Consider the following 15,000-nt stretch of genomic DNA (forward strand, 5'->3'; position numbering starts at 1 on the left):
AGAGAAAGCAGTTACCACTTGAAATATAAGCTAAGTTTATTGATACAGAAGTAAAATTCACTGTGCTTTACAATACAGCATGAGTGGCCTTTTGTCCAGGGACACAGATATCAGTACTCTATCCAGTAGAGTGTTTAGATGCTCCTTTACACATCTCTCTTTAGGCTTAAGTCAAATCCTATGTTATACGTACCCGCTAATAAATAACAAAGCAGCGTTGATCTGAAACAGCATGTTAGAAATCATTTTTTATTAAGCACCTGCTTAACAGCATTTGCGTACAGTACTCAAATGGCTTTCTGTTCCATCCTCCCCCGCAGACTGACCGCTTTTCCTCATAAGCGCTTATTCTTCTTGGTATAAAATGCAAATGAAACAAAGGCAAAATATTGTATACATCTTGCTGCAAAATGCTTAACATTGTGACTGTATCTCATTGCCTCTTCATTGCCCAGGTCCTGACAGACTCTTATTCATGAACTGCCTCTTCACAAAGCAGGTCCACCACTAAGGGAAAGAAATACAGTGGGATCAGAAGATATACTGTAGCAATTTCCAGGTAAGAAGTTTGAGGCAAAACAAAATAGGATTTAAAACCAACTCAGATGTAATGGACCTGATCCTGCATTAGTTGCACATCCAATTTTCTCCACTGGCTTCGACTGGAGTTTTAGGTGTGCAAGAAAGGCAGGATTAGACCCAAAGCGTGGATTAAGTCAACACATTGTAGTATAGGGTTGCAGTACCAGACACATAGTTAAGGCCGAGGTGATCATTTCGATCTAAGCCTTTACTTTCCATTGCTTATAAAAAAAGCGGATTAAGAGTCTCATTCTTAATCTCAGTCCAACTTTTTTTACAAAAAATTTAAGAAGTCATTTCAGTCACTTCTGAGTTAAGTGAACATAAAAAAAACCCACACAAGATTTACTTTAAAAATGTATTCTCTTGAACTTGACTCAAAAGCAGATGCAGTCAAGACTGTGGATATGGCATGTGGCTGAGTCCTCAGTGACTTGTAGGCAGTAATTCTGAAAAATAAATTGGCTTGATAATTGTAAAGTTACTCTTGCTTATGTGCAAATGTCTGACTAGCCAGTCAGGAACTGATGGATCAATTAGCTATTTTTGCTACTCATATCTGTAGCAAAGGGCTTTCCCACATAGGAGTGATCACATCAGACCTAACTTGAATGATGCTGAGTATCCTGAACACCTGCTGAATTCAATGCAAGGAATTGAAGGTTCTCAGCTCCCAGGAGGTGCTCACCACTTCACAGGATTGGACCAACAAGTGGGGACTGTTACAGCCCTGCTCTTTAACAGGATGCCTCTACCTATGCAGCCTAAATTGGCATTTGCTTCCGTATCACATTACAAATCTTTGTCTTAATCGTTTTTCACTATTCCACTAGCCCCTTAACTCTCAGGATTCTTGCTTGACAGGTTCTCCCCCATCTCTCCCTGTTGTTTTTCCTTTTCCCCCTTGTTGCTCTACTGCATTCCCTGCCACAGACAAGCATTCTGTAACTATCCTTTCAACTCCTCGGTCTACACCTGACACACCTTTTAAATAGCAAACCAAGCCAAGTTTGACTTGATTTTTTTATGTTATTTCTGGGGTTAACATTTTGAAGAAGGATTATGCCTCAAGCGTCCACCAGTCAGAAAAGAAAGACAGCCTGTAATTGGGATAAATAATCACCCAGTCATTGAGAACGGCATCTTACCTTGCTAGGCTTGTCACTTTGGGGATCGAAAACCTTTTCACAAAGCCTAAGACCGGTTTCTTGTCTCAGCTGTTGCAAGTAGGCCCTCATCACCTCTAAAACAGAGCATATACCAATACAGGGTTAGAACCAGGTCAGATTCTATCCAGCCAACTGCCTCATTGTGTGACCTTAGGCAAATCATTTAGGGTGGGATCCACAAGGGTACTTAGGTGTTGCAACACTTAGGCATCACAACGCTCACTTTCAGGTGCCTAGGCTGCAACACTGCAATCCATAAAGCCTGCATTAGGTGCCTAGGCTCCTATACAATGAATGGTCAGAGAAAGGAGTCTTAACAAATGTGATCCACAACAGCCACCTTGCTAGGCAGGGAGCCATCTAAGCTAGCCAGTTGAAGATACCGACTTGAAAGGTGTGTGCTAAACCCTGCCTCTCTCTCAGGTGCATAAGTCTGGGATGCAGGGTAGTACCTAGGTCTGCTAGCGATCCCAGTGGAAGATAGGCGCTTGGTCACCTATGCTGCAGGGAGTACCCAAAACAAGACAACCAGGCGGGTGGCAGAAATTTCCCCTATAACTTTTAGCCTAGTGGTTAGAACGCTCATCTGAAAGGTGGCAGGTCCCTGTTCAAATTCCTTCTCTCTCTCCGAAAGAGGAGAGACTTCAACCACATCCTGGGTGAGTACCCTACCCACTAGGCCAGGGGTCGGCAACCTTTCGGAAGTGGTGTGCTGAGTCTTCATTTATTCACTCTAATTTAAGGTTTCGCGTGCCAGTAATACATTTTAACATTTTTAGAAGGTCTCTTTCTATAAGTCTATAATATATAACTAAACTATTATTGTATGTAAAATAAATAAGGTTTTTAAAATGTTAAAGAAGCTTCATTTAAAACTAAATTAAAATGCAGAGCCCCCCAGACCAGTGGCCAGGACCCAGGAAGTGAGAGTGCCACTGAAAATCAGCTTGCATGCCGCCTTCGGCACACGTGCCATAGGTTGCCTACCCCTACACTAGGCCAAAGGTTATAAGGGAGGTCTTCCTTCTCCCTCCCCCAACCTTAGCTATTTTGTGTTAACTCACGTGGGGGGCCTGATCTGGTAGTGATGCTCACAGGCTTCCTACTAGATGGGACCCCCATATCAGACACAGGCAGCCAAATGCCTATCTTTCCCTATTGGTGAATTGCTCTGGGGCTGTGGCGTCCGGATGCCTATCATGAGGCAGTAGTGTGTATGGCTGGAGAAAAAGAAAAAAACCCACTTAGGGCAGGTCTACACTTAAAACGCTGCAGTGGCACAGCTGTACCGCTTCAGTGAAGATGCTACTACACCGACGGAATTGCTTCTCCCTACTGCGTAGGAGGTGGTAGCTATGTCGATGGGAGGCGGTAGCTATGTCGATGGGAGGCGGTGAACATAGTGCTTTCTACACCTGGGGTTAGGTCGATATAACTGTTGCTCAGGAGTGTGGATTTTTCACACCCCTGAGCAACATAGTTATACTGACATAAGCTGCTAGAGCAGACATAGCCTTAGGTGCTGAGTTTAGGGACCTACAAGGCTCGGTGGCAGCCGGAACTCATATCGGTATTCTAGGAAAACATCTGTCTTCAAAAGTCAACACAATAGTATGATTGCACCTGGCTTTTCTGTTGTTAGTAAGTTTCCATTACAATTTTAATTTAAGGTCAGGTAGGAGATCTCTGTAAGCGTTTCCTTAGCTATAATCTGAATGGTACCAGTTATTGCTCTTCTGCTTTGCTTAGCTGTGTTAGAATCAAAAGGCATAGAAAGCAGCATTGTGGATTTCCACATTTATAGTCATTCACTGACTGCAAGAGTAAATTTGCTCAATTTACAAGTGAAAAAAGTAACTCAACCAGGGATCTTTTTGGTTCATGCATTAGCAGTAAAGATTTTACAGGTTATGTCCAGCCTGCAAATACACCTCTGCATGTCTATGGTCTTCTGTGGGATTGTCCAAGCAAAAGAGTGACAAGGTGGGCGAAGTAATATCTTTTATTGGACCAACTTCTGTTGGCAAGAGAGACAAGCTTACAAGATTACCCAGACCTGAAGAAGAGTTCTCTAAGTTTGAAAGCTTGTCTCTCTCACAAAAAGGCTAAAAGATATTACCTCACCCATCTTGTTGCTCTAATATCCTGGGACCAACATGGCTACAACAACATTGCATACAAGCATAAGAGCAGAATTTGGCCCTATAAATGGAACTAAGCTAGCTATTCAGTAGACAGAGCTAGAATAGGGTCCAGCTCCCTCCCTCTTAGCTATTAAAAGTGAAAAGTAGGCACAACCTATTTTTGTTCCTAAAGTCAGCAGATTTGAATCCAGGTACACACAGGAGGCAGAACCATCAATTAAGAAGGTATTGTTTTACAGAGTCATTTTTCTGGCTTTAGCCACAGAATTAATCCAGGCTGTGAACTGCAGGCCAAAGCATGGCTTTAAGAGACACATGGCTACTTTTATTCTTACCATCCTCCTGTTTGTTGCCAGGTTTGGCATAGAGGGCATTGAGTGGAAAGCCAGGCTCTCCGGGGATTGGGAAGTTAGTGATTCCTAACGTGTACATTTCCTTCTCTCCTTGGCCTTTCGAATTACACTGGAAGAACCAAACGAGAGATCATTCACAAAACAAAAACAAAACACACACACAAGCTGGTACAGAGCCCCTGTACACTTGCTTCTACCTAAGAGGCTTTCTGGAATATCTGTGGCTCTGGCAGCTGGGATTGATGATTGGTCTAATACCTGTACCACCCCTACTCGTGGCGGAATTCTGCGGAACTGCGCATGCACAGAATTCTTGTCCCTCGCAGATTTCTTTGCTTCCCTGCAGAAAAATTATTTTCTGACTGGGAAGCAAAGGGAAGCCACAAAGGCAGTCATGCAACCCTCCCCAGCAGTATGTTTTGGGTGACCAGGGCAGCCAGCAGAGAGGGAAATCACTGTGGGGCAGGGGGCGGGACTGGGGAAGACCCAGCTGGTGGCTCCTACCCTGTGCCAGGCACAGCTGCTAATCCCAACTGGGCTGGGGAGGACAGGACTTCCTCTTCCCCTGCACGGCAACCAGGACTGAGTCAAACCCACCCCCAGATTTCTCCCCAGGCTGCAGGAAGCTCTGCAAACTCCCCACCCATCGCTCCTCAGCTACAGGGGGAGGGATCACTGTATGGGGAGCTGCTTCCCCATCTGCCCAACCCCCTCATACCTGGACCCTTCTGCTGAGCCTCACACACCCAAAACCTCCCCACCCCGCCAAGCCCCACTACCCTTGCACCTGGACCACCCTGACGAGCCATCCGCACCGAGCCCCACTCCACTGAGCCCCAACCAGCTGCACCTGGATCCCCACCCCACTGAGCCTCACCCCCCATTTGGATCCCCCTCTGAACCTCCCACACCCAGACCCCCCTGCCAAGCTCTACCCCCACACACACCCATACCCTGCCCCACTGAGCCCCAACCACCTTCACCTGGACCCCCCTGCAGAGTCCCATTACTGTTACAGCCAGAACCTTCCCAACAAGCCCCTATGCATCCTGATCACCTCCTGCACCCAGACTGCCCCACACAGAACCCTCTCAACCCACTTATGGATGCCCCCACACTAGGATCCTGCTGGGCTGAGCCTGCCTGCCCACACCTGGTGCACCTGGCATGGAAGGGCAGGGCCCTGGGGCGTTTTGGGGGCAGGCTTGGTCCTTGCGTTGTGTCAGGGTTGGGTGCAGCCTCACTACTGAGCCATGTCCTGGGGCGGGGGGGAGCTGCAGAGAGATCTCCCACCTCTGTGCAGCCAGTGGCCTGTGCTCCCCAGTGCCATGCTGGAGCCTCCACATTTATTTGACAAATAAAATTTGCAAAATTTTAAAATACTGTGTGCAGAATTTTTAAGAATGCCCTCAGGAATAAACCCCTAGTGTGGCCACAGTTATACTGGGATAAAGGTGCCTTATACCGTATAGCTTATTTCCCTTCCTGTATCGGACCAGCTATACTGGAGTAAGCACCTTTATACCAGTATACCTGGGTTCACACTTCGGGGGTTGAACCCCTTTAGCTGTAGTGGTATAGTTAAAACAGTACAACTTTTGTGCATAGACAAGCCTTAAAATGTAATAAAGTGGCCAAATTCTTCTTCAGATGTGAATGCACAACCCCCACCAGCTTCAATGGTATTGTGCACAGATACAATCAAAGGCCAAATGGGACACGCAGTAGGAAGAGAAAGTTAAAGAGCCGAGAGATTTAGGCAAGGGAAAGATTACAGTGAACTTGAATTGGGTGCTTTCAGATTTGAGGAGTGGGTGGGGAGCAGATGATGGAAAATCTGGTAGAGGCTGATGACTAACAGTGATATTTGGATAGGTGGGGAGGGACAGAAGGAGGCAAGAAGCAGAGAGGCTAGAAAGATGAAGATTGTACAGTACTTGATGCTGCCTTTCATCCTGGCTACAACCTGCTGGAAAAAGGGGACGAGGAAATAATTTAAAAAAAATGAAAAAGATTTACAATGGAAATGCTGACAGGAGCTAAAACCATGGCAGTGCTGGCAGGACCTGCTAAAAACATACTGTCCACGTGAGAATATTACAGACCCAAGAATTATCAACATTACTGGGGGACGGAGAGCCAGGGAACAATAAGAGGAGCACAGCACTGGGTGTCAGGAATTCCTGCCACTCACTCACTATGGTCTTGGGCACATCACTTACCCCTTTTTACAGAGAGGTTAAAACTTACCCCCATCAGAAATAGGGTGTGAGGGCCCATGTTGTACAGTGCTTTGAAGCATTACATTCTAAACAACAGCATTTTTGCCTATCTGGGTTTCCACACTGCGTTGGCAAATCAGCAGAACTGGCACATTTTTGTTGCCATTTATTGTATTTTCTTCCTTCAGCTTAAATTCAACTCCATTTTATTACCTTTTGCAGCTTTTTTAAGCATTCGGAAATGTAGAGAGTTATGTAGATCAACGTTCTGTCAGCCTCATTCTGCAAAATAAAAGGAAGCAGAAGCCACAGCCATTTGTCAGCAGCTGTAAAAACGATCACATGTTCAGCCTATGGCCTCTCACAAAAGAGACACATTGACAGCACAGGAGACACATTTACCTTACTTACAAATAGTTTTAACTAGAAAAAAACGGTTTCCTTCGTTATATACTACATACAAAATATACAAATTCTCAGAAACTTTAAGCTTATTGCAGTGAAGTAGTTCTAACATTTCAACAGGGTACCACACTCCAATATCTTAAATCATCATTTCTTACCTTAATTTCATAATTCTTGAAGAAGACATTTGCTTTGAAGTAGTAGATGGCTTCATCTATAATATCTGTGTCCTTTGCTAGCAAGAAAGGTAGGAAACGTGAAAATTAGGCAGCACTTAAAGATAACATCACTAGCCATTAAAGTTGGAAACAGATGAGCAATATTTGCTGAGACCTACAGCAAATAATATCATTATCTTTCATTTCACTCATTTGCAAAAACAATCATTCTTACAAACAAGAAAGCCCCAGTGGTTTCGTGCCACTTCCCAGCAAAGATTTAATAGGAAAGTAAGTGCTGTGGTAATATCCCACATGACCATGGCCTCATTACTTGCACACAGCAACACGTACTACAGGACACTTACTGTAAGATGAAGTATCAATGAATTTAAGGTATACACTTGTCAAAATAAATTTTACGGTCAAGCAGCTTTGATATTTTAAAAATCCTAATTGCTCACTCCATTATGGGCAATAATCCAGTAATTCTCAATAGGGATCCCGTCATTAGTGGGAAATAATGAGGGTTCTGTTGTCATTAACATGCCTTTTGAGACCAGTTCTTGAAAAACAAACAAAAAACTTCACTTTCCTCTTTAAAAATGCACAGAGCAAATGATCTCATAACATTACATTCAGAAGGCTCTGGGTTTCCATAATAGAGCTGTAGAATCATCTGAATTGAGATGTTTTCCCATTTCAAATTCAAATGTTGTAATGCTGCCAAGTGGTCATGAAACATTGTGAAAGACTTCACAGGAGGGAAAATACTGAAGCAGTAGCCAGTTATTATAACAGGCTCTAGGTAATGCCCCACCACCATTTAAAAACTACTGAAACCCAAAACCCAAAACCCACAGTTCTGAATCTTGATGGCTGCATGATGCAGCAGGAACTAGCCTGTAAAATAGTGAATTTAGGCTTAATTAAAAACAAAACAAAAAACCACCCCCACCCACCAAAAACAAGAGAATTATGGAATGTATGTAAAACTACAACCGGGTCTCCTTAGTGCTTATAAGCTTATGCACTCTGGAGGCATTAAAGAGAAAACAAATCAAATGTGTTCACCATTGAAGATACCACATTATTATTATTATGGTAGTGCACCTGGAAGCTCCAGTCAAGATCAGGGCAAATGTTTGATCACATCACACTGTTCACTCTGCTTACGTGTTACACCCCTTTCCCCTGCCCTTCATCTGTCCTGTCTGTTTAGACTGCAAGCTCTTGGGACTGTGGATTTGGTGTTTGTGTCTAGCACTAAGGCACCCTGATCTTGGCTGGTCCCTAAACACTACTGTAATAAACATGATTCCACTAGATGCTGTGTAAATGCACATGAAAATATGGTCCCTGATTCAAAGAGCTTACATGCTAAGATCCCAATCCCACCATTGGGTCTGTGCAGGCAGACCTTTGCACCTGTTGGGAGGCCAATTAAAATCAATGGGGCTCCACATGCATGCATGTGGATACAATTACAGGACTAGTGTCTTTGAGTGCAAGCAACATATGAAGACCCAAGATGATAAAATGCCTCCCAGAAGCAAGGGCTAGAGACAGAATACTATTTGGAGCTGAATAAAGCTCCAGAGGCAGGAGGAGGGAAAACCAAGTTGGAGTGAAAAGAAAAAACAAACAAACCCACAATTCAGAAGCAATAAAACTACAAATAATTTTGTACAAGAGTTACAGAAAGGGGAGAATTTCACAAGACAGTATTGAGTAGAGTTTGGAATCAGCTTAACGGTGTTTTAAACAGCAATTGAGAGGGACACATCATAAAAATTAGATCAGAGGATTCCTCTTCCTAAAGAGGCAGTCAGGGGCTTGGATGGGGAAGGGTAAATGTCTCAGATAAATGGCACAGCACAAGGAAAAAGCAAAGCCCAATGCAACAGCATCAACAACCACCTGAGAGCCATTTTCCTCCATCACCAGGAAGTACCCCCGTTTCTAATCTGTCCCTTTTCTCCTCACTCTGAGAACTGGACACACAAAAACGATTCAAAAGCCTCAGTTATATAATGTTTATACAACAGTTCTCTAACCATCTCCAGATCACTGATGTGAAACATCCATCAAAGAGATGCCTAGTGCACCATTTAAGATTGGCTTTGAATGGGCTGCAAAATAAATAAACAAACAAACGTGAATATGGAAATAATGCTTTTAAAGAGTGTTGGGAACCTACTTTCCCTTGGAGCTGGTCCTTTGAATTGACTTCTAATGGGTAACAAAGCCATGTTCCCAATTAACTTGGTATCAGAGTCCATTAAAGTGGAGTGATAAGCCTGTAACAAAGAGGAAGGCTGACTGTGAGCGATAAAAAGAAAACAAGCATTTTTCTGCCCTGAAAGAATAAAGTTACACAAACTTCCCACACATCTCCTCCAAACGATGGATGCTCAGTTAATAATGATCCAGTTAATAATGATCCAGCAACCATACCTTGTGTAAGTCCATTGCTATTTTCTCATCTAGCTAATTAGGCCTAAGTAACACTCTGGGGGAAAAAACTCTTACTATGGAACTGCCATAGGCATAGTCTCACCAGTGACAATAATGGTGAATGCTATAACATAGACCTGGTCCGTAGGTGTGTTTCATTACCATGTGGTCTAACTCACAGCAGGTCTCAGTGACTTGGTGGTAAAAATGCTCATATCCTTCTCCATTTCCACTCCCAGCTTTAACAGTGGACACTTTCAAAAAAAATGCCAGTGCACACACTTTAAAAGTCATATTCTACTTTGGTGCATAAGCTTTTTCTTGACAATTCCAATACGAGCCAATGCTGTATAAAGGAGGCTTATTCCAAAATATACATGCACTTAGAATACATGTTTAAGATACTCTAAAGCCCCAGTGTTGGTGGGTTTTTTTGTTTTTTTGTTTCTTTGTTGTGTTTTTTTTTAATATTTTAATATAAAAATAATTTTCACTTATAATTCCCCTAGTTTATCAAACAAGGAAATATTCTTAATTTTTTAAAGAGTCTTAGTGACTGGAAAGGCTCACTTGGTCCCTAAGTTTTGTAGTGGACTGGGGGGTGGGGCCTTGAGTGAGGGCAATGATCATATATTTCTACTCTATTTCACTGTTGTCCTGCATGCTAAGTGATGCAGGACAACAGTGCCTTTCAGCCTTAGGAACGCTGTGTAAAGAAAGTTACACAAGCTAAACTGGGATGAAGTTGCAATCTAAAGGCCCCAATCATGCTACTGGCTCTCTGAGCACAGAAGACCCACTTAAATCAACAAGAGTCTGCCCACCCAATCTAATTGTAAAATCACAGCCAAGTGATTTGGCATCCACAAGCCTATAAGAAGCAAAATCCTTTGCAGGAGACATTGACGATTATTAGTGCTGTGGGGTTTTCACTGTCGCTGACTATTGCCATAAAAGGAAGTTCCCCTTTTTTCTGTAGAAGTGACACTTCCCACAGCAGCAGCTACAGTTTCACTCGGCTTCTTCCTATTTCTACACAGGGAAAAAAACCCAGATATGTTGTTACATTTAATAGCCTTTCCGATTCCTTTAAACTCCACTCCACTGCTGGGCTGCAGATTGCGAAGGGAGAAGACGCAAAGAGGCCCAATTTATCACCCCGGGGCCTAGCATCCCCATAGCACTTTCCTGCCCTTCCCTGGCTAGCAGCAACCCAGAGCCACTGCCTGTTCTCACAGGGCAACAGGATGCAACACAAGCAAACACCAGAAGCGGGGGCATTGTAGAACTGCACGCGGCTCTTTCCCTTACCGGCATTTTTGGTGGCGACAGTTCAGTTTCACAGGAGACAGAGCAGGAAGCTGCTTGAGCCAGCAATGCAGGGCTTGCAAAAGAGCCAGCCCTTCCTGTCCCACCCAAGGCTGCTGCAAGCAGGAAGTGATTGTGCGGAGGAGCTGGCCAGCAGGGGGAGTGAGAGCACTAAGAAGACACCCGCAGCTGAGCCTTTGAGGGTAGAGACAGTGTGTGTGCTTACACACACCTAGGAGAGGATGCTTTTAACTGAGACCAATTTTGCCCTGCAGTCACCATCAGAATGTTGTGTCACACACATTTCCATCTGCTGGCCTGGCAAGTCAAAATTAGTCTGTAAAAATCATCTTGAGTTCACAAAGAATCCTGTGGCACCTTATAGACTAACAGACGTTTTGCAGCATGAGCTTTCGTGGGTGAATACCCACTTCTTCAGATGCAAGCAGATGTCTTGCATCTGAAGAAGTGGGTATTCACCCACGAAAGCTCATGCTGCAAAACGTCTGTTAGTCTATAAGGTGCCACAGGATTCTTTGCTGCTTCTACAGAACCAGACTAACACGGCTGCCCCTCTGATACTTGAGTTCACAGTGGCTCAGCTTCTGGAAGGGGCACTGGCAAGATTTTCACTTTCTAAATGCAATGGAACAAATTCTTCCCTGATGTAACAACACTGAAATAAACAGGCTTCAGAGCCCTGATCTCTGCTTGCACCACTCCAGACAGATTTGTTATTGCGAGGGGCCTGCACGCCTGGGTGTGAACTGAACCCACAACATTGCAGAGAGAGAGAGATTCAAAGGGGGCAGCTTCACCAGTGCAAAGCACAGCTCTCCTTGTCTCCACTAAGGTTTGCACTATGCAGCTAAGTTGGTTGCTGGCCGCTGATTGCTGAATTCAAAGTATAGACAAGGTCTGTGGCCCCAGTCCTGCATCAGCTGCACATAGAAACAAAAAGTCCCCCCCAAAATCATGAGATTGACTCAAAAATCATTAATTTTTTTAAATAACATTTAGTGCTTTTGTTTTCCTTCTGGGTTTCAGGCTCAGAAGGTTCGGCTTTTCTCCACAATCATGATGGATAGAAACGTACTTTACAAAAAATTGAAGTTGGGATTTTTTATAATCACTTAACTCCAGGAGCTGGGGTTTTAAGAAAAACACCAAGTATCGTGAGACTCATGTTAAAACCATGAGAGCTGGCACCACTCTGGACACAAAGGCCCACTTGTGAGAATCCCAGTGCCAGATCAGGGCCTAGATCCCTGCCTGAATGTTTAATTTTTTTTCTAATAGAAACCCAGAGGGGAAAGCTGCATCAAGGGCACTTTCTCTTTTACTTAATATGAGAACAAATGTGTTCTTTTAAGCCATTATTCACTTTAAACCAATGCAGAAATGGCACCTCTTCAGGGTATTGTTCGAGACCAGGTTTTGTAGAAACCATTTCAATTTTCTGGAAATGTTTTGTTTCCCTGCTTTTATTTATTCCTGTTTGGACCACTCTGTGTAATCCTTAACCAGCCACCAACCACTACCTAGATTTGTTTTCTTTTTTAAGTTAATTCTCCCCTCTCCCTGCAATGATGCCACCCCCACAGAAGACTTGAGGGGGCTGCACTCTCCCCCAGACACACAGGATTTGCTCCTCAGATTCACCCCACCATTACCAGATTTGTCCCCCTTTGGACTCTCCTTGCAAGCCTGCTCTTGCTATCACCAGATTAGACAGATTCCTTGTTTGAAAGCAGAGGTCAGATCAACAACCAGATAAATGTATGGCTTTGTTTTACCAAACTGAGAACAACCCCACAAACTGAGAGTAAATTATACCTGCTGATGTAAAAAAAAAAAAAAAAACGAGAAACTATGCTCAGCCAGTATTATACACTCAGGCTTACGTAGTTCAAATATTCACAGGCCTCACAGCTGCTCAGCTTTAAGTGTCAAGCCCATTTATTTTATTTAGCTTTTCCATAATGAGGTATTCTCACACACAAACACATATAAACTAATCAAGATACTTCTATAGATTGGGAAGGGAGACATTGTTCTCTCTCTATTTAAATAAATGAGTGATGCCCTAATATTATGGTGATAGGGACCATTATCAGTGCCTAGATCATAGAATATCAGAGTTGGAAGGGACCTCAGCAGGTCATCTAGTCTAACTCCTGGCTCAAAGCAGGACCAATCCCCAGACCCCTAAATGGCCCCCTCAAGGATTGAACTCACAAGGCTGGGTTTGAGCAGGCCAATGCTCAAACCACTGAGCTATCTCTCCAATGTTAGGCATTTGTTTAATTAATGCAAAGCTCTATTAGAAAGTATTTGGGCTTAATTGAATCAAGCTTCCAGGGAGACATACATCTCAGTGGGTTAGAAATTCTGTGCATCAACATGTTTCTATAGGAAGGAGGGATAGCTCAGGGGTTTGAGTATTGGCCTACTAAACCCAGCCTTGTAAGATCAATCTTTGAGGGGGCCACTTAGAGAACTGGGGCAAAATCAGTACTTGATCCTCCTAGTGAAGGCAGGGGGCTAGACTCAATTACCTTTCAGGGTCCCTTCCAGTTCTATAAGATAGGTACATCTCCATATATTTATTATTAGTAATATAAGTGCTATATTTCTCATCATGGAAAATATAGTAATTTAACACTTGTATCAAATCGAGCACATCCATGACATGATCACTAGGTTCAAGAATAGGGATTTTAAATTCTATTGCAATCCTTTGAAAAGGTAAATTAAAAATACAGTCTTCAGCCAAAATATTTTTGTTGGTCCAGCTTTTAATATGATACAAATGAGTCTGGCATTTATTAAAAAAATAAATTTACTTCATGCCTCATCAAAAGTCTCTGCAAGCAATCTAGTTTCTTAAGATTAAAGGAAAGGGAGTTTATGGGGACTTTGTCAGGTGTTTACATGTGATCAGCAGAAACACAGATGAATATAAATATGGTATTGTATTAGATGATCTAATTCTCTCTTTAGGAAACTGACAGAAAGCTCATCATTTGAACCATATAGAACTCCAGAAGTAGATATTGAGACAGTCACAAGATATGATCCAAATACAATCCTAAATTAAAGCATTAAATAATTATTTCCATTAAGATGTCCATTTATTTTTAAGTATTTGTGATTAAAAATATATGATGTGCAATGTTAATAAATGGATCATTACAAAGAATATAATTTAACAATGGTCACATATAAAAAGCTAACAAATATTTGATAAGCCTGTCAGTTAAATCCAAGAGTAGACTTGGCATGTATGACTTGCATACAATTAACACTTAGGGCCAAATCCAACAAAGATACATGAGTAACTTTACTCATGAGCCATCAGTGGCACTGCTTCCCTAGCATGAAGTTACTCAAGGGTTTATATGCATACAGGGTTTTGTATCTGTACATAAGAACGGCCATACTGGGTTAGACCAAAGGTCCATCTAGCCCAGTATCTTGTCCACCAACAGTGGCCAATGCCAGGTGCCCCAGAGAGAGTGAACCTAACAGGTAATGATCAAGTGATCTCTCTCCTGCCATCCATCTCCACCCTCTGACAAACAGAGGCTAGGGACACCATTTCTTACCCATCCTGGCTAATACCCATTAACGGACTTAGGCACCAAAGGTTTTATTATATAAGTTTAACACAAGTACCACTGAAATATTAATTCTCTATGGAGATAAACATTAGACACAATACATAGTTGCCTTATTTGCTACCAAATTCTTGCCTGGACAGCATGCCCTCTGAAGTGATTATTGGTAGATAATATGGACAACCCTGTATAACTCCTGGCAATTTGAATCTAATTTATAAATGCTTTTCTTTCTTAAGTGGGCATCACTGTGTTTAAGATTTTATCAGCAGAAAAGTTACTTTAAGTAGCACATGAGAGGATATTTTTTTTGTTCCTGTTCTTGGAATCTTAGCTGGGGTAGGGTGCCTGAAAGCACGTATCATTACACAGAGCCAAATCCTGCACCTCTTATTCAAGCAGTACTCCTACCAAAGTCCATGAGAGTTTTGCCTCTAAAGACTCATTTGATCCTTAGTGCATTGAAATAAGATAGTAAAAGGAGCAATATATAATGAGTGCGCTCTGGTAACGTGTCAATGGTTGACAATATATATCAGTACAAGGGACAGCACATGTATTTTAAAAGAAAACCAGCAACTG

The 15,000-nt window shown here is 42.8% G+C and overlaps 2 protein-coding genes across 4 annotated transcripts in view; one reads left to right on the forward strand and one right to left on the reverse strand.

Moving 5' to 3' along the window:
- Positions 1-18: 18 nt before the first annotated feature.
- On the reverse strand, positions 19-10,958 carry ARPC3 (actin related protein 2/3 complex subunit 3). Its single transcript, XM_044990395.1, has 7 exons — positions 10,802-10,958; positions 9,234-9,333; positions 7,034-7,110; positions 6,684-6,752; positions 4,231-4,357; positions 1,731-1,825; positions 19-507 (listed from the first exon to the last, which is right to left on the reverse strand). The coding sequence occupies exons 1-7, from the start codon at positions 10,805-10,807 to the stop codon at positions 445-447; spliced, it is 537 nt and encodes a 178-aa protein (XP_044846330.1). The 5' UTR covers positions 10,808-10,958; the 3' UTR covers positions 19-444.
- DENR (density regulated re-initiation and release factor) overlaps positions 509-15,000 on the forward strand; it is a 35,842-nt gene continuing 21,350 nt past the window's right edge. The window contains exon 1 of one of the 3 annotated variants that reach the window (XM_044990392.1): positions 509-559. The gene's annotated coding sequence lies outside the window, so the exon portion shown is untranslated. The remainder of the gene's footprint in view (positions 560-15,000) is intronic. The other 2 variants (XM_044990394.1, XM_044990393.1) reach the window with 2 other exon arrangements.

This window comes from Mauremys mutica, chromosome 16 (assembly GCF_020497125.1).
Source record: "Mauremys mutica isolate MM-2020 ecotype Southern chromosome 16, ASM2049712v1, whole genome shotgun sequence".
In the NCBI taxonomy this organism is placed as follows: domain Eukaryota; kingdom Metazoa; phylum Chordata; order Testudines; family Geoemydidae; genus Mauremys; species Mauremys mutica.

Excerpts from the sequence above, each read along its gene's own strand:
- ARPC3 (XM_044990395.1), bottom strand. Across the intron at positions 6,753-7,033 it reads TCAAGAATTATGAAATTAAG|AATGAGGCTGACAGAACGTT; the intron begins GTAAGAAATGAT and ends TTTATTTTGCAG. Across the intron at positions 1,826-4,230 it reads TGGCAACAAACAGGAGGATG|AGGTGATGAGGGCCTACTTG; the intron begins GTAAGAATAAAA and ends GCTCTGTTTTAG.